Source organism: Babylonia areolata, chromosome 3 (assembly GCF_041734735.1).
Source record: "Babylonia areolata isolate BAREFJ2019XMU chromosome 3, ASM4173473v1, whole genome shotgun sequence".
Classification (NCBI taxonomy): domain Eukaryota; kingdom Metazoa; phylum Mollusca; class Gastropoda; order Neogastropoda; family Buccinidae; genus Babylonia; species Babylonia areolata.
Window position 1 is genome coordinate 35,249,039 of NC_134878.1, and position 24,718 is coordinate 35,273,756.

The 24,718-nt window shown below is 42.1% G+C and overlaps 1 protein-coding gene across 1 annotated transcript; it reads right to left on the minus strand.

Annotated features, from left to right (window-relative positions):
• Positions 1–11,554: 11,554 nt before the first annotated feature.
• Positions 11,555–24,400, minus strand: LOC143280554 (cytochrome P450 2B4-like). Its single transcript, XM_076585246.1, has 6 exons — positions 24,016–24,400; positions 20,821–21,185; positions 18,527–18,823; positions 15,246–15,485; positions 13,059–13,499; positions 11,555–12,462 (listed from the first exon to the last, which is right to left on the minus strand). Exons 2-6 carry the CDS (start codon positions 21,164–21,166, stop codon positions 12,281–12,283), a joined length of 1,506 nt encoding a protein of 501 aa, XP_076441361.1. The 5' UTR covers positions 21,167–21,185; positions 24,016–24,400; the 3' UTR covers positions 11,555–12,280.
• Between the last annotated feature and the right edge of the window lie 318 nt (positions 24,401–24,718).

A 24,718-nucleotide genomic window follows, 5' to 3' on the forward strand; every position in this document is an offset into this window, starting at 1 on the left:
AGTTCCATACTAGCAACCCACATCTTATAACGTAATATAATTACTTGTTATAAAGATTTTACATTCCTTTATGTCCTTTTGAAATAAATCACGTCTTTCTGTTTACCAGTGAGACACTCAAATTTTCTAACATCGTGTTCTTATCTAAAAAGAAACTAAACTAAATGAAAAGATTTGTACATCTCGACTTTCTTCTTAGCTGGTCTTCTTACCATAAAACTTCCACATGTTCTTTTCCAAAAGTTCACGGACTTTTCGGATTTTTCTTGATACAAGAACTTCAAAGATTACAATTTATTTCACAGACTTTTCCTATTTTTTTAATCATTCAAATTTCAAAGAATTTTGTTGATGTTGTTTCACTGAACATTTTCGTTTTTCTGAAAAGGTTGTTTCATCAAAATCCCCCTACTGCTGCAACAGAAGCACACACAAGATATTCCTAGCGACACTCTCCTTCTCTCTCTGTACCGAACAGTCACCGTCAGCCTACATTCAGGCCCGATGCTTCCAGACAGATCCAAACCATCACACCAATCGCACTCTCTGGCACACTCGGACATCCAACCCCTCTTGTCTTCAAACTAAAGCGACCACACCACACCGTTTGGAGGTGTGTGAGGTGGGTGGGGGTATGGGGGAGGAGGATTCACGGCGGCTGGTAGTGGTGGCAGGGAGCTTGTGTTGCCATGGGAACTGGGGGAAGGAGAAGACAAGTCATTTCCCTGCCAGCTTTCTATTACTGCAGGCCGGTTGGAAAGGGCCGCCACCGGCAAATTATCTGGGACCCGGTGGATGGCAGGTAATGCAAGTCATCATCACCACACCTGGATAATACAACCCCTCCGCTAGAATTTCCCCTCCCCCCCCCCCCCCCCCCCCCCCCCCCCCCCCCCCCCCCCCCCCCCCCCCCCCCCCACCCACACACACACACACTATTTCAGTAGAATTTTCCCTCGCCACCGCCCTCCATCCGCCAATCGTGGTTTGTTTTTTTTTCCCACTGACACAGTTCTCTTTTTCACTGTTTCTTTTCCCCTGGCGATTTTCTTTCCCTTTGTCTGGTGGGAGTTGGTGTGGGTAAATGAGGATGGGGGAGAGACCTAAAAGGAAAGGATAACTAGTGGTGTTGGGGGTGGGGTAAAGAATGGGGTCAGCTTGCGACAACGTTTTTTTGTTTACTTCACGTTCACACAGATATACACACATACATCCGCGCGCGCGCGCAAGCACGCACGCACGCAAGCACACACACACATAATTATCTTCACACATTTTCACTTTTCAAGTCTACTGCCATTCACACCATTCCTCAACTCATTGCAAGGCGATACACTAGGGCCCATGTTGGATTCGCTTTGTCTGCGTGTCTGTCTCTCTGTATGTATGCCTGTCCGTCTGTCTGTCTCTGTCAGTTTATCTGTTTGTCTATACTACTCCACTTTGCACGATCCTATTTCTGAATCGATCAAACTCAAACTAGCACGCAGTGGTTTCTCAGTTTTGACCAAATAAAAAGTTATTGAAGAAATAGGGAAGCGCCGTGGTGAAATCGGTCAGGCGTTGGTCTTCTGATCCAGTGTTCACCAAAGACCAGAGTTCGAGGCCCTGTTTCAGCCTGGTGTTGTGTCCCTGGGAAAAACATCTTACTCTTTTTTTTTCTTTTAATTTCTACACTCCACTCACGTGTATAAGTATGGGTACGTGACTTTGGTTGGTTTCAGTTTCAGTTTATAAAGGAGGCGTCACCGCGTTCAGACAAATCCATATACGCTTCACCACATCTGCTAGGCAGAGATGCCTGACCAGCAGCATAAACCAACGCGCTTAGTCAGGCCTCGAGTGCCTGCATATATATGTGTGCACTTATCAGAGTGAATTTCTTCTATGGAATTTTGCCAGAGGACAACACTCTCGTTGCCATGGGTTCTTTTCAGTGCTCCAAGTGCGTGCTGCACACGGGACCTCGGTTTATCGTCTCATCCGAATAACTAGACGCTCAGTTTGATTTTCCAGTCAAATCTGGGAGAAAGGGCGAGAGCGGGATTCGAACCCAGACCCTCATGGACTCTCTGTATTGACAGACGAGCGTCGTAACCATTCTGCCACCTTTCTCCTCCTTGGGTTAGGGAAGGTTCGAATAGCCGAAGGAGATAACTGGACCCCGCCTTCCTCTGCCAAGCCCCAAACACAGTGGGTGTGAAATCACTGCCCGGATGGCCGTCAAAGTATGGCCGCCAATCATGTATAACTAACATTCTGACGCCGTGCCGCCATTTGTAGTTCTGACCGTCCACAGGCTGTGCTGGCAATGGTGAACAGTGTCACAATGGCTGCCAGTGGTTGAACGGATCACATGAATCCATCTGTCCTCCGCCGATGATGTCAGCAGTGAGTCATAAGTGTTGCGTAATTTCTGTGTTAAGGACGAGGAGGAATTTTGTTAATGACCCGTCACACATACTTGTGATTTTAGACATTTTATTACAGTATCAATTCTTACATTTTCTTGTTTTAAAGATAAGTGGAGTGTTGGCCTCGTGGTAACGCGTCCGCCTAGGAAGCGAGAGAATCTGAGCGCACTAGTTCGAATCCCATAATCGCCAATATTTTCTCCACCTCCACTAGACTTTGAGTGGTGGTCTGGACTCTAGTCATTCGGATGAGACGATAAACCGATGTCCCTTGTGCAGCATGCATTTAGCGAACGCACAAGAACCCACGGCAGCAAAATGATTGTCCCTGGCAAAATTCTGTAGAAAAATCCACTTCGATAGGAAAACAAATAAAACTGCAGGCAGAAAAAAACACACCTAAAAATGGGTGGCGCTCTCAGTGTAGCGACGCGCTGTCCCTGCGGAAAGCAGCTCGGATTTCACACAGAGAAATCTGTTGTGACAAAACGAGTAATACAGTACAATACAATACACTATTTGAAATAAAAGTCTAAGTACAATTACAGAAAATTACAGACAACAGGAATGGTGCGGAAGGTGTTGGTGACCTTGGCCATCCCGTCCACTGGCCAGCCCCCAAACAGCCATACCGGGGACACAGTCACCGCGACCCGCTTCCCTCAGCCCAGTCGAGAGAGTTATCTTTTGTCCTCCGTACGCATCGTCCGCTTTCGAGACGTGACAGCAAGATTTGTTCACCCAATACAGATTATCAATCAAATTAAATCATTAAGGGTGGCTCCTCAACTGCCACAGAATGAGGCAAACTGTAGGGGGAGTTAGCGTTAATTTAATCAATCTCACTTGCTTTTGTATCTTGGTGTATTTTTCTTTGTTTCGCTTTCAGCTTTTAGGATTTATTGTTGTAGTTTTTCTCTCGACAGCCTATCACACGATAATGTATTGAAGACGTCGAGGTTCAGAATGGCCTTTCTATTCTACAGTGCCTATCTCATTTCTGGGAGCCTGTTGCTATTGGTTCCTGGCACACAAAACACTATTTCGTTCGATCGGTTGACGAGTATTTTGATGGCTGTCACGGCCCTACACCTAATGGACGTCTCTTTGCTGAGAACGTGTTTCCATCCACCACCTACCCCTCCCTCTCCACCCTTCTCCCCCTGCCTCACATGACATTGATTACGGTCATGACATTGTGGGTGTTGGGAGGAGGGGGTGGAGGATGACGGTGGTGGTGATGATCGGAGTGAGGAGAGAAAGAAAGGGAGTGTATCGTTTGGGTAATTGGATGTTCAAGCCTTACTGTTTCTACCTTGGCGAAAGCGCGCGCCCTCATCTGTTTGTGGGTGGGTGGAGGGGGTGCGTATGTGTTTGTGAGTGTGTGTGTGGGGGGTGGATGGGGGACAGAGGGAAGTCAATGAAATGTTTACTTGTTTGTTTTTCTTCCCTTCTATCATGTCATTGCTGTGTATTTCGTTGTACTTATTTGCATTAAATTATTCATTTTCAAGATCGCTGTAGAAAAGTTATTGTCAAAAATCCTCATGTCATGTCTTGTAAAGTGCCATGTGATCTCTCTTTCTCTGCTGTTTTCTGTCTGTCTGTAAGTCTGTGCCTCTGTGTTTGTCACTGTCTCTCTAGCTGAACCTCTGTCTACCTCTCTCTCCCCTCCTCTCTCTTTGTCCTTGTCTCTCTGTCGGTCTCTCACTCTGTCTCTGTCTGTCTGTCTGTCTCTGTCTCTGTCTGTCTGTCTGCCTCTCTGTCTCTCTCTCTCTCTCTCTGTGATCCATTCTCTTTCGCCCTCTACCAGTTCCCCTTATCATTCGCTCAGACCTCCTTACCCATCTTCCCTCTCACTCCCCCACCCCCATCTCTCTCCCACACTCCATGCGTGTTTGAGAAAAGAGGAAGGAAGGGTGAAAAAGTGCAGTTACCAGCCAAACATGTCACTTTCGTCACAATTGAAAAGGGTTAGTTTTCCTCCATATCGCACAATTTGCCTCTCTCTCTCTCTCTCTCTCTCTCTCTCTCTCTCTCTATATATATATATATATATATGTATATATATATTTGTCTGTCTTTCTGCCCCTGTCTGTGTGTTTCTGTCTCTCTTAAGTCTCTGTTTCCGTCTCCGTCTCGCTGTCTGTCGGTCTGTGACTGTCCTTATCTTTCTGTACCTCTGTCTACCTCTCTCTCTGTCTCTGTTTCTGTCTCCCTCTGTATCCGTTTCTCTCGTTGTCTCCGCCTCGATGTCTCTGTCTGTCTGTCTGTCTGTCTCTCTCCCCTACGGATAAGGCCTAAGGCTTGAATATGAATAAAATATTCCCCCCTCTCTCTGGTGTAAAGATATTTCACGGTACCAATACTCTGTGTGCAATTGTCCGGCTGGTTACGAGCGCGCGCGCACGCACGCACACACACACACATACACACACACACAAGCACGCACACACACACACACACACACACACACACACACACACACACACACACACACACATGTGCGTGTATTAATCCCTCATTAACACCGTCATGAACCCCTCAGATTATACCGCTCGTCTTTCTGTAACAAACGAACAAGCCATGCAATTTTATCATCTGATTCAGTTGATGAAACACACACACACACACACACACACACACACAGAGAACTTTTTTTTTGTTTTGTTTTTTACTTGTTTTTATTCAGTTCACATGTACAAGGTGTTAAGCAGTCACATTCATTTGTCTTTTTTTTAAAAGAAAAAAACAACACCTGAACAAGTAAAGATAATACTACATACAAGGAGAAAAAGGGGGTAGTGTAAGTACATATATTTATGGAGAAACTACAGACAGACAAACAGACTAGAAAAAAAGGTTTTAAACAACTGGGGCATTTTATGTATGAGTGGAACTCGATTACGCAAAATAGGGTAATACACTGAATACAGTTATAACACTTCATTTTCAGTGGAAATTGGGGCCTTGAGGATATGATATTAAGTGGTAATAAAAAAACAACAACAACAAACAAACAAACAAAACAAAACAAAACCCCGTTTTCTAAAAATATTATTTCAGCACATAAACACTGTGTGAGAAGTGTGCAGTGAAGGTTTGTATCAACAACCGCTAGTACTGAAACACAAACATATACAAATACACACACATATAAAAGTATACATCAGCAACTAAAGTTCTCGGTCAGGCTGCCGAGTTGAAGTAAGAGATTACTCCAAGAACATTGGTTTATATGGTATCCATATGTTCTGAAAGTCAGAATACCGTAAATCTATTCGTGCAATATATTCTTCTATTTCATACCTATGTTTAAACTTATTGAGAAATACTCTCAAAATAGGATTAGTTTTGTTTATTTTACACTGATATAGATACTATTTTGCCGACAAAAGCATAAAGTAAAAAGTGGCATCATGATGTATTTGTCGATCAACTCCAAACAAAAGGTAACGAAATCAATATCGACGTGATAAGTTTGCTTAAAGTCTTCATATAACATAAAGTGGCCATTTTCTTTCAGATAGTGTGCTATCCGATGTACCCCTTTATCTACGTACTTTTGTGACTTGATAATCTTTTTACCTATTTAAATTCTTGTTCCAGAAAACTGGTTCAGCAAGAGTCTTCAGAACAAATTGATTAGAAGTATATTTTATGAGCCTGAAATACCTCTGTCCAAAAAACTATTTGATGTCGTGATTGTCATAACAATCTCAGGTCTATATTTATCAATATCATTAAGCAAGGGAAAGTTATATAATGCAATATGTTTCCATTTGTGCTTTGTTTATAATGTTTTCTGACCCAGGCCAGCTTCAAAGCCCCAGCAAGTTTTCAAATTTAGCAGTCCAAGTCCTCCATTTCTTATACGTTTGTGTACAGTTTTTCTACTAATTTCATTCCTTTTCCTGTCCTACACAAATTGATAACGTAAGTTCTGTATACTCTGGAAGAAAATATCAGGGGGGTGGGGGGGTGGGGGTGGGGGGGCGTCGGTAAAACATCGCATCCACAAATGTATCAATTTTGACAGAATGAGTGATTTTTATATTGCTGCTCTTCCAATTGGAGTTATCTGTCTCTTTATCCAAATCTTGAATAGATGTTTTATATCAGCAATTCTTTCTGAGTATTTTATTTGAGTACAGTCTATCAAATCATTAGTAAACCAAATACCTGATATTTTAACTTGTGCAGGGTTCCATTCCATCTGCAAATGATCCATGTAACGGACTGGGGGATTTTTACGACTGCCTAACCATATTGTACTTGTTTTCCTAGAGTTCATATATGAACCAGATTTTCGCCCAAAACTATCTAATACATCTATGCAAGTCCCAAATGACTTCTTATCACCTGCTAAGAGAAATTCTGTGTAAGTTATAACCAATATTTCAACACACATTAAAAAATAAATATGGTGATATAGCGTCACCCTGTCTACATCCTTGCTGCACATTAAACCAGTTAGAAATCTGACCAATAACAATAAACAAGATTTACTGTTGTTATAGAATGTTTCTATCCATCTGCATATGTCTCTTGAAAGCCAAAAGCCTTCAATACTTTACACATGAAGTTCCAGCCAAGAGAGTCAAAGGCTTTTTCGAAGTCTATATTCAATAGTAATCCAAGCAAAATATTCTCATCTAAATATGCTATTATATCATAAATAAGTCTAATATTATCCCCAGTATATCTGTGCCTCATGAAACATGTCTGATCCTCGTTTATATGTTTTGGCAGCACATTCTTCAGACGATTTGCAATGCAGGATGATCCAATTTTATATATGACATTCAGAAGTAATATAGGTCTCCAATGCTTTATGAAACGTCTTATCTTTGTCTCATTTTGGTATGCATGTTATTATTCCTTGTTTTTGTACACAAGACGTTTCCCCTTTTACAAAATAAGCATTTAGTGGCCGAACTATAAACGGCCCTATTTCCCCCCAAAAAGCATTTGAAAAATTCTGCACCAAATCCGTCTGTTCCTGGGCTTTTGTTGCTTTTCATAATTTTATTTCTCAGTGTATGACCTGTCTCTTCTAATGCAACCTTGCCTTCTAGTTCATTTGCTTCATTTTGTTTAGTTTGGGTATGTCCTTTCCCAGGTCATCTATCTCACAGTCCTCGACATTTGATTCCTCAAATGAAAATTCATGAAATCTTTTAACCTCTTGCAGAATATTTGCTTGATTGCTTAAAATATTACCATCCCGACCAATAAGCTTTGCCATATTCTTACTTATCTAATGTCGCCTCTCTAAATTGCAAAAACTAGAACTGCACTGCATTTTACTTTCTTTACATGTATTTCGTTCACCTTCTGGCAGTTCTGTGCGCTTTTAGCATGTATCCCATCAATTGCGCCCTACATGTCATCATCATCATTATCAACATCATCTTCTTCTTCGTCTTCTTCTCCTTTTCCTTCCTCTCCTTCCGCCGTTTCAACTTTCCCCAAACGAAGTCAAGTAGGGTGGAGTGAGGAAAATCAGAGTAAAGTGCTTTTCCAAATACACAACACCATGCCGAAACGGGGGCTCGAACCATAATCACTAATCAACACTGGATCAGAAGTAGGCCATGGAACAACTTATGGATTCTGCTACAGCACCTCCTTGCAAACACTTAATCAATAGGGGAACGTTCCTTTTGGTATTCAGCTCAATCTGTATGGAAAACTTCACTTCAAGATCTCCGTCACTCTCCTTCTGTCGCGTTATTCAAATGCCGGTCTAAAAACTAATCTTTCAAATTGCCGTTTATATTATGGCCTTGTGCGGCGAAGATGCGTGAGTAAGCGTTAATGCTGGTGTTACTTTTGGAAATAACATGAATGTGTGTGTGTGGGTGGGAGGGGTGCGGGTGAGGGGGGGTCAGGTAGAGGGGTGTTGAGGCAGATGTGGATAGTATTATGTGATGAAGCAGCTTGCATCTTGACAGCGGATCAAAAGTGAGAAGAGAAATATAATTTACTGATAAAATGTATATAACACATCAATAAATCAGCAGACTCCACCCCTCTCCCTTCCTCTCCACCCCACTACCGTGTCCGTGGTCGGCTTGGCTTTAAGCATTAAGTGCTCTCTCTCTCTCTCTCTCTCTCTCTCTCTCTCTCTCTCTCACCTTTCTCCCCCGTCTGTCTCTGACTCTATGTCTCTCCCCTCTCTCGGTCTCTGAGAGAGAGAGAGAGAGAGAGAGAGAGAGAGAGAGAGAGAGAGAGAGAGAGATGCAGACAAAACGATATTGATTGACTAATGGGCATGTTGTGTGTTTGCCAGATAAAAATAAAAGACAAATGTAGCAAGGGAAGCAAAGCACCAGACAGGCTCACCGTTATACACACACACACGCGCGCGCGCGCGCGCGCGCACACACACACACACACACACACACACACATGCACACACACACACACACACACACACACACACACACACACACACACACACACACCAGCTCTTAAGAATACACGCTGAACACACTGCTGTCAAAAATATGTCATTTTTACTGAACCTAACACACACACACACACGCACTACACAGGGTTATTACATAGACTCACATTGTATCTAAATATGATAAAGGAGCAAACACAACAGGCTGTTGTTGACGGCTGAGCATCACAAGGCAGGACAACAGTACCGTCATGGGTAGAGCTGGATTTCCAGCATGTCATCACCATCATCATGACTTGGCTTCGCGGACAGGAGTTTAGGATAGGGGTTGTCCTCATCTGCTGCAGGCCCATTGTTGGCTGATGAGGACAATTCAGGATAGGCAGGTCCGGCATTTCTTCCTGGTCCTTTTTTTCCTCATGACAGGATTGTGTAAGAGGTGACAGCTTGGCGGATGGTGTGTCGCCAGATCGCAAGATCTGCCTTAGACTGAACCACTGGCTGTGAGATTTCTACAAAGAGTCCTTGTGATTCATTTCGGGTGTATGTGTCGGTGTGTGTGTGTGTCATTGTGTGTCATTGTGTTTGTCAGTGTGTGTGTCAGTGTTTTGTGTGTGTGCGCGCGCGTGCGTACTTGTTTGCGTGTGTGTGTGCACGCGCGATCCTTCGTGCGTGCGCGTGCCAGTGTATGTGTGTGTGTGTGTTTGCAGTAACTGGTTTTGTAAGTTTTTGAAAAAGGCTTTCTGTTTGCTTGAAAGCTACCAATTTGTAAGTAAATCTTTGTGCCTTGTTTAACATGTGTGAGTGACGAAATGGAAAACTTTGACTGCACAGACGAGGAGTGAAAGAACGTAAAAAACATAGAAGAAAACAAAAACAAAAATAAAAAAACAACAAGACTGTACTCAGTTTGATGAACAATGACAAGTGCAAAACTAGGGTACTAAACAAAACAAAATGTTTCGACCCAAATGTTAGAGTGAACATGAAACAAAATGTGTATTGCATGTCTTCGGGGTGCATCGATAAGGAAAACTTTAAAAAGACCACCCTAGTCTCCTTTCTCCTTTCAAATCTAGAAACCGTCTCCGAAACAAATAATTTCAGTGCTTGATTCTCTCCGTGTTTGTTCTTATTTGTGCAGCCAGAAAATCTTTTTTGTCGAAACGTCAGCACATTTTTGTCCCTTTTCTCGTCGAGGGGGAGCGTGTGTAGGGGAGAATAAAGGCGGGGGGAGGGGAAAATAAAGGCACAGGGCACACACCAACAAGGTATATAACTGGTATCTGTCTTGCTGTAGTTTGTACGCACCTAGCTCACAGAAATGAATAATTAAAACAAACAAACAAAAAACAACCACAACAACCAACCAACCGAACAGATGGACTGATTTATAACAATCAACATTGTCTTAAAAGGTGCAACGTATATATGCCAGGGGAAAGAGACAGACAGACAGAGACACAGAGACAGATAAACTGACAGAGTAATGTTCGATGTGTAAATGAGATATGAATAATGCCAAGACCAGTTAACTTATAGAATTGAGAATCAGTTTATTTCACTTCATGATGTACGGTCCGTCTCTGGACACTGTTAACTTATGAAAGTTACTGAAAATAAAACATCTCAGACCGGTGCATCTGTTTAATGATTATAATTCTGGATAAAACGCACAAAAACAAAATGAAACAGATCAAAACATTACCCCCCGACCCCCCGACCCCTGACCCCATTCATATCCTCCATGCCCACTGACTAAAAAGACAAGTGATAAAATATATCATAAAACTCGTGGAAGACTTTAATTTACGAACGAACGTAACAGCGAAAGACCAATGGTAACAGACTACATTTCCCATGGTCAAGGAGTGAACCTTAATTAGTCTTTTGTGAAGGGCTATGACTCTCAAACAAGGAGGCCAGATTGCACTGGCTCTGAGTACTGCAGTCTTGGGGACAAGTTGGCCTTTGCGACCTCTCGGCCGAGAGAGTGTGGATGTAACATGGGCTCACCAGTCTGATAAAATTCCAGCCCATCTAGTTCAGTTCAGTTTCCTCCTCTGCTGTTCTGATGGTCATAGTCGGACACGACTGACTGCCATACAAATACATACAATCACTCTGGCAACTGAACTAAACCTTTGTGGACACGCTGTGGTTTCTTACTACGCGACTGAAGCCGACCAAATCTCTCGTCAATCTAAGATGGTTTTGTTGTGGGTGCATGATCATGTTTCTGAAAAATTCGTGAAACTGAGACTCTCCAGGGGACAGATATAGAGAGTGTCCGCATCAAAATTGCGCGAGCTCATCTCAGGTGGGCATGGCAATGCCGTCTGCATGTCCGATGCGCACCAGTCGAAGGTTTTTGTACAGCAAAAGTGTGCAGGTCAGCCCTGTCAGAAATTACAGCAAATCGCATTTGGAAGAGGTATTCAAGGTCATCGTTTTGATGAAACGATTGTACTGACGTTTAACATTACCTGCTGCATGATTCAGAGTCAGTTACTAAGATGGTGCTACAGTTTGTGGGTTTACTGCGTGGCTGTCAATGCACAGATCCCGTACACCCACAACATGTAACGACGTATCACAACAGTTCCTACATAATCAACCGCAACCGCACTGTGTATAATTGTAGTCCAGCACACACACCCGCCACCCCTCATCCCCCCACCCCCCTCCCCACCCCTGCCCCTCGTCCCCCCGCCCCTCTCGCCTACCACCCCCTATTACGACAGAGTATCTTTAATGCGCAACCAGGTTTTCTAACACAAGTGTAAAACTTTGTACAATCACAGTATAAACAACAACCGGTTTTCATTGAAAAATGTAACAGCAGCAAAGGCTGCAACACAAACAGGATTAACAGCAGCAATTACGTCAACGAGAACACACGTGTGGCTGAAAACGGTCTGCCTGTGAAGAGAACAGACATATGCCTGCTGATTAATCTCTTAAGACATATCTAGTGAAGAACGCGAACACCCAGATTTATGTTTACTATTGTAATTCTATACCACATGAAGAAACACCACAGTGCAAAACAAAAAAATCAACTGTATACAGTGCAGAAAAAAAATCAACATGCAACAACAGTGCACACACTTATAATGCATACTTCTGGTAGCTATTATTGGTATTATTATGTGACGTGTTGGAAAAGTTAGGTTAGATCAGATTTTCATTCATAAAAGGATCACAAAATAACAAGAAAGGATTGATCGAATATATGAAGCCCATACCACTATACCTCAATCAAAACAAATGCATTTCAACATGCGATCTGCTTCACTATCACCAGTTGAAAAACACTGGTATCAGCATGTACATGAATCTCATTATTCGAATAAGCGATTGAATCAAGATAAGTTCAGATTATTGAAGTGTGTTGTACAACAGTCCAAGGACAACCGGTCCTGTTCCAGCAAACAGCCAGTCCACGCACTGTTCACATTCTTGGAACAGCACGTATTTTGTATGGCTGGGCAATATGGGTCAACCCAAACAGACCTTCCAGGGGCGGCAGCTTTCCCTCTTCCGGTGGCAGGAAGCGGAAGTGCTGGATGAGAGTGGCCAGGTACAGGAACAGTTCCATCCGGGCCAGAGACTCCCCCAGACACACACGGCGACCTGTTAGATACATGCCTTTAATGTGGATGTTTAATCTTTGTTCCCTTTTTGTCAGTGTACTCTTTACTCAACATTGTAAGGCGTCTGGGACTGTGCTTTATTTAACCAATGTCTAAATGATAATGATGATAAATATGATTTTCTTTTAAATTTCCACAGCAACGACTAGCATAACTGGTGCTGTAAAAATCGTCTCTGCTGAAGATGGTTCATGGAATTGTTGCCCAGTATCCATATGAAATTACCCTGCTACCTTTAAACTAAAATAAAGATATCAGAATATCAATCTCTTAATAGATTTTGAATGGAATATAAAAAGAAAGTGACTGACAGACAGACATATATTCATATCTCCCCCTCCCCTAAAACACACGAAACAAACCCACTGGCTACAAACTCATGTTTTCGACAAAAGAGTGGGAGAAGTGCAAAGAATCAGTCCTTGTATTTAAAATAATGGTATCAAAAAGACAAATGTGGAGAGAGAGAGAGAGAGAGAGAGAGAGAGAGAGAGAGAGAGAGAGAGAGAGAGAGAGAGAATGTGGCGACCATTAACCGCTCATCATATTCAAACTATTATTCGGTAAAACACTCACCAACGCTGAAAGGAATCAGATCTTCTGAGCGGATCAGTTTCCCGTCAGGGCCGATAAATCTCTCAGGCCGGAAGTTCTCGGGATCTAACCAAATGTCTGGATCCTGCAGGGCACACGTCAGAGCCGGCATGATCATGGAATCCTTGGGGATGACGTAACCACGGAACTTGACGTCACGAGCTGACGCATGTAGAAGGGACAAAGGGGCGACGTCCCCTTTCCGCAGCACTTCCCAGGTAGTGGCCTCCAGGTACGGCAGCTTCGGTCTGTCACTCATGGCGGGCAGGCGGTCAGGTCCCACCACGTTAGAGATCTCCTGGAAGCACGTGTCCTGCACGTGGGGGTGGTGCAGGAAGAAGAGCAGGGCCCACATGATGGCTGTGGAGGTGGTCTCCGTCCCCGCTCCAAATAAGTCACCAATAGTTTTCTCGAGGCTCTCCTCTGGGGAAACAAAATACCATCATCCACTCTTACAAAGCAAAATGACGTTAGGAAAGAAACCCAAACACGAGCTCCTCTCCCCATGTAAGTCTTTCTTCTCGTTGTTTTCTTTCACTGCAAGGGTTTTCATACCCATGGTTTAGGTCATGGGCATATTGCTAACCATGGACATGTCCTGTCTTTGGTCTCAGCTCTGTTACTTCAGATACAGATTTTCCGCATACAGGTTTTTTCTAAGTTATGAGCACATTAGGAACTGAGTATTTCTAGATTGTAATTTCATCATTTCGTTTGAAACTTATCAAGCAGATATTACAATGCTTTTCATTCATACCATACAGAGCAACGCGATAATTCTGGACTGGTAATGGAAAGATACCAATGCAAATAGAATGAAAGTACGTGTTCTTTGGTGTTGCTTCTGTCTGTCTCTATCCTTGCCCAGATCTCGAAGAATTCGAGCACAGCAAGACGTATCGATAAAAAACAGTCATTAGGATTGGTATCATATCGTCAAAATTAATTGATTATCGCTATTGTTTCTTCTTCTTCTTCTTTTGCATCACTACCAATATTCGAATCCAGGACACTCATACTGAATGCTTTAATAACTTAGCTGTTGCTCCCGTCTAAGAAAGCTATCTAATAATACCACTCTATCGTGCTTTTGTTGTTGTTTTGTTGTTGTTATTGTTTTTTTGTTTTTGTTTTTGTTGTTGTTGTTGTTTTTCTCAAGGCCTGACTAAGCGCGTTGGGTTACGCTGCTGGTCAGGCATCTGCTTGGCAGATGTTGTGTAGCGTATATGGATTTGTCCGAACGCAGTGACGCCTCCTTGAGCTACTGATACTGATACTGATATCGATACCCATGAAAGTTTCAGCAAACTGGACATTTCAAGCAATACAAAATTATGTAGCATCGTGTCATTGTTATCATCACTGAAATCATATCAGGTAATACAAAAATGTGGATCGACTGATGCAAAATCAATGCAATGGCTTCAACACAATACCGTACACTACTGAAGCAAAGATACAAAATGCTTTATGGAAACATTTAAAATTCTGCATTATTGGTTTGGGGGAAGCTTTCAACCATTATTTAAAAGTTTTCATGGGAGTTTCCGTTTCTCATGGAAGCGTCGCTACGTTCGGACAAATCTATATACGATAAACCACATTTGCTAGGCAGATGCCTGACAGCAGCATAACTAGCCCTGTTGAATTCGTATGTATTTGTGTCCCTATCAGAGTGGGTATCATTTAGAGAATTTTGCCAGAGGACAATTAAGTTATCATGCGTTCTTTCCCAGTGCGCTATGTGCTGACGTGACCTCGAATTATCGACTCATCTGAATTGCTAGACGCTCAGTTTGATTATCCAGTCATAGTTTGGAGAAAGGACGAGACCGGGACTGGAATGCAGTCCATCACTGACACTGTATTGGCAGATAAGCGTCTTAACCAACATGCCACCTTCCTCCTTTCTGTAGAAATCAGACACACATTATTATAAATGCTTGTTTTCTTTTCTTTTTTGTGAAGCAAGAACAATAGAACAACCTAATCAGTCTATCAAAACCCAGCCCTTCAGCAGTCATGAGCACAACATGAACTGCTTTTGTAACACACCTGTGACTTCAATGATGGAAAATAAACATTTACATAACCCATACTAAAATAGCTACGAGCCTCTTGAAACGCACTGAAAAGATGCAGACAGAAAGACATTTCAGTCCCACAAACCGTTCAGAGAGGTGTTCACATCGCCACGTGCCCTGTGCTTCTGAACCTGCCGAAGATAACTGTGAATAAAATCGCCGTTTTCAATGCCCTCTGCCTCCCTGTCCATCGCTTTCTGGTGTTTCACCACGTGTTTGCCAGCAAACCTGTAGATGCTTTCCGCGTTGGCTTTGGTTTCTTGGCCTTTGAACGGGTCGCCAGGAATGTGGCCCAGAGACGGTATGAAATTCAGAATTGCAGTTCCTGCACATACAGCTGGTTACTGAAACTGCAATACTCAGTGTGTGTGACATTTTAAAAAAATATTTCCACTTCTTTTTCATAATAATTATACGACTAACATCAAATTGCCGGGCATTCATGTCATAGATGTGCACACTGGGTAACTTAACCTTAACCCACTGAACCCTCACATCGATTACTGGACTGAAAATTTGCATGCATACGCACACAAAAGTCAGGTCAGATGTTCTCTTTGGCGACTGGTAATCGTGTAAACCAGAACTGTCTGCCGCATGTGGGGAGTAAACCCAACAAGAACACCAATAACCATGGTGGCTCGGTTGTCTACTTTCAGCCACCAGGGCGCGGATAACAAGTGTGCGACTGGTGGAAAGTGTACAAAGCTCCATGGAAGAGATAACATCGCGATTGCTATCTGGAACGTAAGACCACTGGCCCAAACAGGAATAGTGCAAGAACTTTTACATGAAGTCATGCAGTATACCTGACACATTGTAGGACTCTGTGAAATCTGATGGACAGGCCTGGGTGAACATCAAAGAGAAGGACATGTCTCAACTACAGCGGAGACATGAAACAAACACATCAGTGGAGTAGACTTCCTTGTCAACAAGAACATCACACTGGATGCTGCCCAGTACTCTGCAGTATTTTAACTGTCAGAGTGCGGGCTGCATCCTTCAGCATCACTATTGGATGTGATCATGATCTTGTTATCATGAATTTCAGAGTCAAGTTCAAGAAGATCAACAAGCCCAGAAACACCAGACTGAAATTCAACCTAGACAGACTGAGGGATCAGTTTACCTATGAATCCTTCGAATCAATAATTGGCGGAAAGTTTGCACCCCTACTAGTGCTTGATGAGGATGCTGAAGTGATGACTGCAACAAGTAAGCAAAAAAGATCAGACATAACACGAAGAAAGCCAAGGAAGATTGGATTGAAAGACATTGCAATGAAATAGAAGACTGTTTGAACAAGAGTAAGAGTAGAAAGACATTCTAAGATGTGAAAGACATGACAAAGCAAATTTAGTCCAAAGTCAGCACAATGCAAGGCAAAGAACGAAAATGTCTCGAAGAAGAAAAAGACGTTGTGAATAGATGGACAGAGTATTACAGAGAGCTTTATAACCGTCAGACAAATGGAGACCCCCGTGCACTCTCAAGCCAGGAGCCGAAAAACAATGACGATTTTCCAATACTGAGTGAAGCTGTGGAGGAAGCAGTAAGATCACTGAAGTATAAAAACGCAACAGGAATCCACAACATACCAGCTGGACTGATGAAACAATGAGAGGCAGTGACATGTCCTTACCAGAATGTGCAACAAAATCTGACAGACTGCAGAATGGCCGACAACATAGACAAAGTCTCTAATTATCACTCTACCCACGAAAAGCAACTTACAACTATGCCAGAATTACAAAACTATCTGTCTGATCAGCCATGCAAGCAAAGAGAGACTCAGACTAATTCTAAACAAACTCAGACCACAGGTAGAAATTGCAGAAGAACAAGCTGGGTTCTAAGTTGGAGAAGCACTACACAGGACGTTTTCAACCTTTGTGTTCTGTGCGAAGAATGTACCAATACACAACAATAATACCTACAATGTCTTCACTGACTTTAGGATGGCATTTGACCAAATTTGGCATGATGCACTGTGGGCAGTCATGAAGAAGTACAACATGGGCCAAAAGCGATCAACACCATCAAATAGCTGTTCGCAAAAGTCAGCAGTGCAGTCCCCGTTCAAGGAACTGTTGGCGACTGGTTCAACATGTCAGATGAGGTCCGTCAAGGCTGTCTTCTGTCTCCTATGCTCTTCAGCATCTTCCTGGAGTGTGCAATGACTGATGCCATGGAAACACACTGCCATTATCAACATCGGCGGACGTACAAATCTCCATCTCACTGGTGATAATGGTGGGGGGCGGTGGGGTGGGGGGCGAGGGAGGGGTGGTGGTGAGGGGGGCTGGGAGGCGGGGGCAGGCAGTGAGGAAGAACTAACAAAACTGGTGAACCACTTGGACAAAACATCAGTCATTCACGGAATGGAGATCAGTGCCGAGAAGACGAAACTCGTGACAAACAGCAAAGACCCAATCAAGACCAAGATCAATGTCAAAGATCAACAGCTGGAAACAGTGATGCAGTTTAAGTACCTTGGTGCCATCATCAGTGAAGAAGAGCCCAAGACCAAAACAATGACAAGAGCTGCACAGACTGCAACAGCACTGGCAAGACTGAAGAACATCAGCTGAAGCTCCTACATGCACTGGTTCTCTCTGTCTTCTTGTATGAATGTGAGTCCTTAAACCTTACAGCAGAGCTTCAGAAAAGTGCCCAAGCAGTGGAAATGAGATGCTCCAGGAGACTGACATATCCTACAGAAACTGCATACCAAAAAGGAAAACCACCCGACAGTATTAATATCAGTATCAGTAGCTCAAGGAGGCAACACTGCGTTCGGACAAATTCATATACGCCACACCATATGTGCCAAGCAGATGCCTGACCAGCAGCGTAACCCAACGCGCTTAGTCAGACCCGACAGCACGTGAGAAGATCCGACGGACTCTCCAAAACCACCCTTCAGGGAACAGTGCAGGGGAAAGGGAAACGAGGCAGATAGCGAAATAAATGGGCAGATAACATCACTGAATAGACAGAAAGGAGCTTTGCCAGAAGCTAAGACCCTATCCCACGACCGCCAGAAATGGAGAGTGTTATTGATGTGTTCAGCAATGTTGCGCCCCAACCCGGTTTCGGGACCAGTGACAATGACACATGAACTGGGCTCAAGCGTATGTAGGTCACGACATCTGTTGACCATCAGATCGAAAAACCCAATGCTCCAATTACTCAGCGATAACACCCGTAAATCTGATCTTATACGCATGTGTTTTTTGAGATAATATTTTTGTAATATAATAAAATATGATATATGCCTAGGAAGTGTGTGTATGTATGGATTTCAGTTTGGTATCGAAGGCAAGTAACTCATTTTAACTTTAAAACCCAGTTGCCACAAACCTGTTAACAGCCTGAAGTTGCGATCAAAACAGTGCATTAAGTGGAGAAAGCCGGGGTCCTGATAATCATATCGTTTTCCAAAGAGGATGGAGCAGATGTTGTTGGAGACGCTGACTTGAGTCATGCGGGCAAGATCAACAAGTGCCCCCTGGTGGTCCTTGATGGCCCGGATGTAGTGAGTGATCTCTTCCTGGATCTTCTCAGCCAGCATGTTCTTGCCCATACCCATTACACGGAGAATCTCCAGGGATACCTTGCGCTGTTCCTTCCACATGGAGCCTGATGTGCCTGCGATGCCTTTATGCAAAGGAAAACTATTTCAGGTATTGTTGTTTAAAATGCGTTCATGAGCAATCGCTCCGTATATTTTCTTATCACTACTTGCTATGAAGTCTTTCTGAAAGTGTTAATTAAACAGTTGTTACATACCCCATTTAGAACTGTTAGAATTATTCACAGTTACTAAAGGGGTTATGGAGACCGCCTGTTGTCACTCTGAAAGTCTCTTTAAATTTACTTACTCCTGCAGTCAGAACTGACATTATTATTATCATTATCATTGTCCAGATGCCTCTTGCGGTAGATGTCTGGTGAAAGTGTAAGGGCCATCGATTCTGCATGGATCACTTCTCTCAGACAGGTTTTTTTGTTTGTTTGTTTGTTTTGTTGTTTTTTGTGTGTGTTTTTTGTGTGGTCAATTAGGTGTAGTAGCGTTTTTGTGATGGTGTTTTTTCAAGTCACTGAGCGGCAACTTAGACACTGCGTTTTCAACATGACGGACATATTTATTCATATCATATTTTGTATTTCTGTGCACTTCTTTCCCGGATGTCCACAGACATGTTACGGGTATTTCCAGCCTTCATGAGAACAGTCTGGAGTAGTTTTCGAAACTATTGCGAAATAAGATAGAGCGAGTAAACATTCAATGATTAAATTTACGATTCATACCTTCTCTTTCAGAATGCTGGATTTGATACGTTTGTAACATTATGCTGTACACTGAACTTGGTTATCAACACATCACTGTTGAGTTGCTTTTAATTCAATAAAACATGGCCTCTTTGTTGCCCCTGACTCTTTGTTTCTTTCTCTTGGTTGGGTATTTTTCCATGATTTTTAAAATGCTGCAAAACGCGCGGTTCCAGGGGAGGGCAAGCACTGTTTAATCACAACTTTCTTTCGTCCAGACAGATTGCACTTGTTCATATTTAATTTGCGTGAAGGTACTCGTTCTATGGGCAATATGTCTTTCATTATTCATCCATAAAACTTATGTCCATTTTTAGTTGATTGAAGTGAATGATTGAATGTATTAAGTGGTTGGAAGAGACCTCAAAAGATAATTACACGAACAGTCTCCCTCCACTTCATCTACTTTCAACATATTTGTGAACAAAGTCTTTAATAAGGTGGCTTTCTCTGCTCTCACTTTCTCCATCACTCTATTACTGTTCAATGTATTTCATCGTCCCTGAGGCTGTATTCACGTGGTAAAGGTTGTTAATGTTGCTATCAGAATGCCAAGATTTAATACGAAACGTGACACCACTTCTAAAAGCAATAAAGTACCAATGGATCATAAAAGGACATTGAATATGATCCAGGTCATATTGTTTACACATTATATATATATATATCGATAATCTATCTATCTATCTATCTATCTATCTATCTATATATATGTATCTCTCTCTCTCTCTCTCTCTCTCTCTATATATATATATATATATATATATATATATGTGTGTGTGTGTGTGTGTGTGTGTGTGTGTGTGTGTGTGTGTAAAATAAACCCCAAAGAAAAAATTCTCCACCTGTTTTTACTCTCAAATTTTTGCCCATAAAGCTTCATCAGGTGACCGTCTTGTCTCTTTTGTTGTTGTTATTGTTGTTCTCTTCCGAGAATCTACCCCTGTGGAATGATTTTCTGGAGTGGTGCCAGCAAGTGCAGGATTTATCGTGTGTTATATATATATATATATATATATATATATATATATATATATATATATATATATATATATAACGCTTCAAGTCCATTATCAAAACAAGCAGTGTGTCTTTGCACAACACGATACAATGACAAACGTTTCGATGAACATAATTATGATGATCGTTATAATGACGATATGTACAGACTGAATAGGAAAAAGAAGTAGGAGAAAAACAATAATAAACCATCAACCGTTCATTGTTTTTACTTTAACACCTTTTCACTCTAAGTAATATTAGACGAATATCAGATATGCATAAAGACAGGTATCATTTTGTGATCGGTGTTCCGTCAATACCTTTATTCTTGCTGATTTGAGCTATCAGAAACGAATGTGGACGATCAGAGAAGACATCGGCGAAGGTGACGAGAGCTTCACGGATGGCTGAATAGCTGGCCAGCACCACCACCAGCTTGCCTCCCATGTACAGACTGAACACGTCCCCGTACTGACGTCTCCATGTCCACAGCTGGGCCCGTGGGTCTTTGGGCATCAGGTGCAGGTGTCCCAGCAGGGGCAGGGCAGGTCCAGGGCCTGGGGGGAGGCCCTGGGGTCGTCGTGCGGACAGCCACCACAACAGACACAGCAGCACTGCCCCTCCCACCAGCAGGGATGTGGGGTCCAGTGTTGTTAACACTGACATTGTTGAAGGAACCTCTCAACTGAAAATTTTAATAAGCGCCCTTTAAACACGTGTAAAAAAAATGTGATAACAGTTAAGCAGCATTTCACTTTCGTCATGTCTGTATAACTGGTTTATGCATGACAGCTATATGGCTGTGCCGTTACTAATAATTGTGTGTGTGAGTGTATGTGTGTGTGTGTGTGTGTGTGTGTGTGTGTGTGTGTGTGTGTGTGTGTGTGTGTGTGTGGTGTGTGTTTGTGTGTATGTGTGTGTGTGTGTGTGTGGTGTGTTTGTTTGTGTGTGTGTGTGTGTGTGTGTGTGTGTGTGATCCGGCATGCGTTGAGATTAAAAATCACCAGCGAGCACGCTGTTTATGGAAAGACACAAAAGTTGTCGCCTTCATTTCAACTGTCCATCCTGCACGTGACAACTAAACTGTTGCAAGAAAACGCAAACACGATGGCCAAGAAATTCAGCATCTTGCCCCCCTAAAAGATTACAAGTGCATGGTCCCCATCGATCGATAAGACCAAATGACCACGGCACTGACCGCAGGTCAGTAAAATGGTGGTTGAGGCTGTCCTCCTTTCTCCTTGATGTGATTATGGTGGACAGCTACAAAATTTACCGCCAGTGGTTTGCTGCCATCAAGTCACAGGAACAGTCTCACATCATGTTCTACAGTTCTGTCATTCATGGCTTGGTCGGAAGCGTCAGCTCCGCCCTACTCTTGGCCCTGCCCCCACACAACCAAATGTGCAGTTTGTGAGGAGTCAGGTACATTAATCTGTCAGCATTCTGTCAGCATGATTCAACGTGGATTGAAGCGCAAAGGGAGATGTGATTCGTGCAGCACCGGTGAACAAGAAATGGTGGGGCATGAGACTGCGGTTAGATGAATGACATGTGACAAGCCCTTATGCAAGAGTGAACGCCATGGCCTCTACCATCAAAGACTTTTCTTCGGAGGACAGAGACATTTCGATGTCTCTTTTTAAAATTGTTATTAAATATTCACTAATCAGTTTTGATTGACGCTGATTTAAAAAAAATGTTATAATATAAGACGATAAGACGCACTTTTGTTTTTTGTTAGTTTTTTTTCTGTTGTTTGCGTCTTTTTCATTTCTGCAAATCTCTGGTCTCATGACTTTGAACTTTGATTACTCAAAGATAGACCGAACATCCGTCCAATTTGCAAAAAGCATACACAATTGCAATGCAGGATTCTGATTCGAGTTTGTTTCTTATTTTTGCATTTTTATGAAATCGATATATTATGTCCTTTAGGAACATGGTAGTTTCCCATTGCTTCATGCTAACTGCTGAAAAGAGTGTCAATTTCAACCACCAGTTAAATCATATTAATCATACACATTTGACCTGTCTATATAAATTTATGTTCTTGTTTTAACGAATACCCCAACATTTTTGTAATTTTCAGTTTTGAGGACATGTCTGGTCTCTTGCATGTATTTTGGTTCAAGGTCAAAAGTAACTGTTCTGGATAACCACAGAGACACCGTGTGTGCATTCTTCGTGAAGAGAACACACAAAACTGTAATTTGTGATTTTTTCCTTTTTATTTTTGTGTCAATTGTTATATGTTTTCTATAGATTGTTTATGGATTATCTGCCCCTTAGGAAAACTTGTTCCCTTTTGCTTCACCTTGATTAGCCAGAAATATACACCATTCAATTATATGTCAGAATACATGTACTTTAAACTGCTGGTCGTTATTATTAATTTGATTCTCAGGAAAGCCTTACATGTTGTCATTTCAATTTTGAGGACAGAAAACACATCATGTGAAAGACACTTTTGTGTGTATTAAGGTTCAAGGTCATGGTTTATTCTGAATGACAACAGAAACACTATATATGAATTCCACATGCACATGACACACAAATAATTATGTACTTTATGAATTTGTGTTTTTATTTTTGTGTTAGTGTTACATGTTTTCCAAAGATAAGCCATGGAAGATGCGCTCGCTTTTGTTTCATCCTGATTGGTAAAAAGTACACACCATTCAATTATCTGTCAGAATATGAATACTTTTATGCAGCTGATCAGCCATTTTTAAACTATATCAATTATTAGATAAATCATCCCGAAATTTTGGATTTTGCCCTGTGAGTGCTACTTGCCACAGGTGTAACAGGAACTACAAAATTAATGGAAAATGTTGATAAGGTATGCATTAGTGTATCTTCCGATGATTTAAAGGTCCGTAACAAACAGTAGTTTCGGTTTCTTCCGTTGCTAAATCCGTAACAAAGTTTGTTTGTTTGTCTGTTTGTTTGTTTTTCCTTGTTTTTGTTTTGTTTCCGGAATGGGGTTGTTAGCCCTGTGCCGAACCCCGAACCTGGCGCAGAACTGTCGGAGAACTCAAGACTGAAGCATCCATGGGGCATCGTTAAGAGACAGGCCCCAAACAGACAGGAGTGGCGATTCTTTGTTGCTGCTCTGCATGCCAGAGGGCATAGTGGGCAGTAAGTAAGTAAGAATAAATACGTGTGTAAGGTTTTAAACCAGAAATCATTTCAAATATGACATACATAAAGGACGATAGCCCAAGCAATATCACACAGAATATTAAATCCAGATATTCTTTCATATACATAATTTTGAAGCATTGAAATATCGAAAGTGTTACAACTGAGTACAGAGATTATGACCTTGATGAAGAATACGACACAGACACATGCGCAGGTATACGCACAAAATAACAGCAACATGTGAACATACACAGTCAGTATCATTATCACGAACTAGAAACAAAGGGAGAGAAACATATGACGGAAAAATGCGGAGAGCAAAAAAAATAAATAAATAAAAATAAAATAAAATAAAATAAACTCACAGCAGAGGTATGAAGAAACCGAATAATAGCAAGGAGCACCTGACTGTTTTTGTGACAGGCAATGCCTCCGGTTAACTGCCAAGTCCGTGCCACTCCAGGATGTCTCAGTTGACAAAGGCCGTTGTTTTAATGCATGCTTGTCTGTTGGAGGTGAGTGGTTTTCTGATGGGAACAGGGTGGAGTCGCGGGGTTTGAAAGCTTATTTTTTCTTCTTCTCTTCTCAGGTTTCGTTCATAATGTCACCAGGAAATCTTTGTTGCATATGCAATGCTCGTCAGACCTACTTCATGTATGAAAGAGTACTTTTGTACCTTGTTGTACTGGTGCATTTTGTGGTATAAAGACTTAACTGCTGTTTAATGTACAGATTATGTACTCACGAAGGAATCTGTGCGATGCAACTGTCACACTTGTTAAGACATAGTCTGCAAACTATAACAGAAGTTGAGACCACACTAATAACACGTCAGTAAGTCAGTCAGTCGGTCAATGAAAAAAATTCCCGAATTTCGTGACCAGCATTAAGCACGTTGGCAGCTTGAGTTTGCAGTAACAAAAAAAAAAGAAAAAGAAAAGAAACCGTGGAAAAATACGGCAAACGGTTCGTTTTGCTATTGTCTTAACCTGCCCCTTGTCTCGACCTACTCCAGTCTTCCCTAATGCTATATGGGTATAAGACCAGAATAAGTCGTCACCTTTTCTA

Coding starts and splice junctions, on each gene's coding strand:
- LOC143280554 (XM_076585246.1), bottom strand. CDS start 21,166: ATGTCAGTGTTAACAACACTGGACCCCACATCCCTGCTGGTGGGAGGG. Junction 18,824..20,820: donor TCAAATCAGCAAGAATAAAG/GTATTGACGGAA, acceptor CTTTGCATAAAG/GCATCGCAGGCACATCAGGC. Junction 12,463..13,058: donor TCTGATTCCTTTCAGCGTTG/GTGAGTGTTTTA, acceptor TGTATCTAACAG/GTCGCCGTGTGTGTCTGGGG.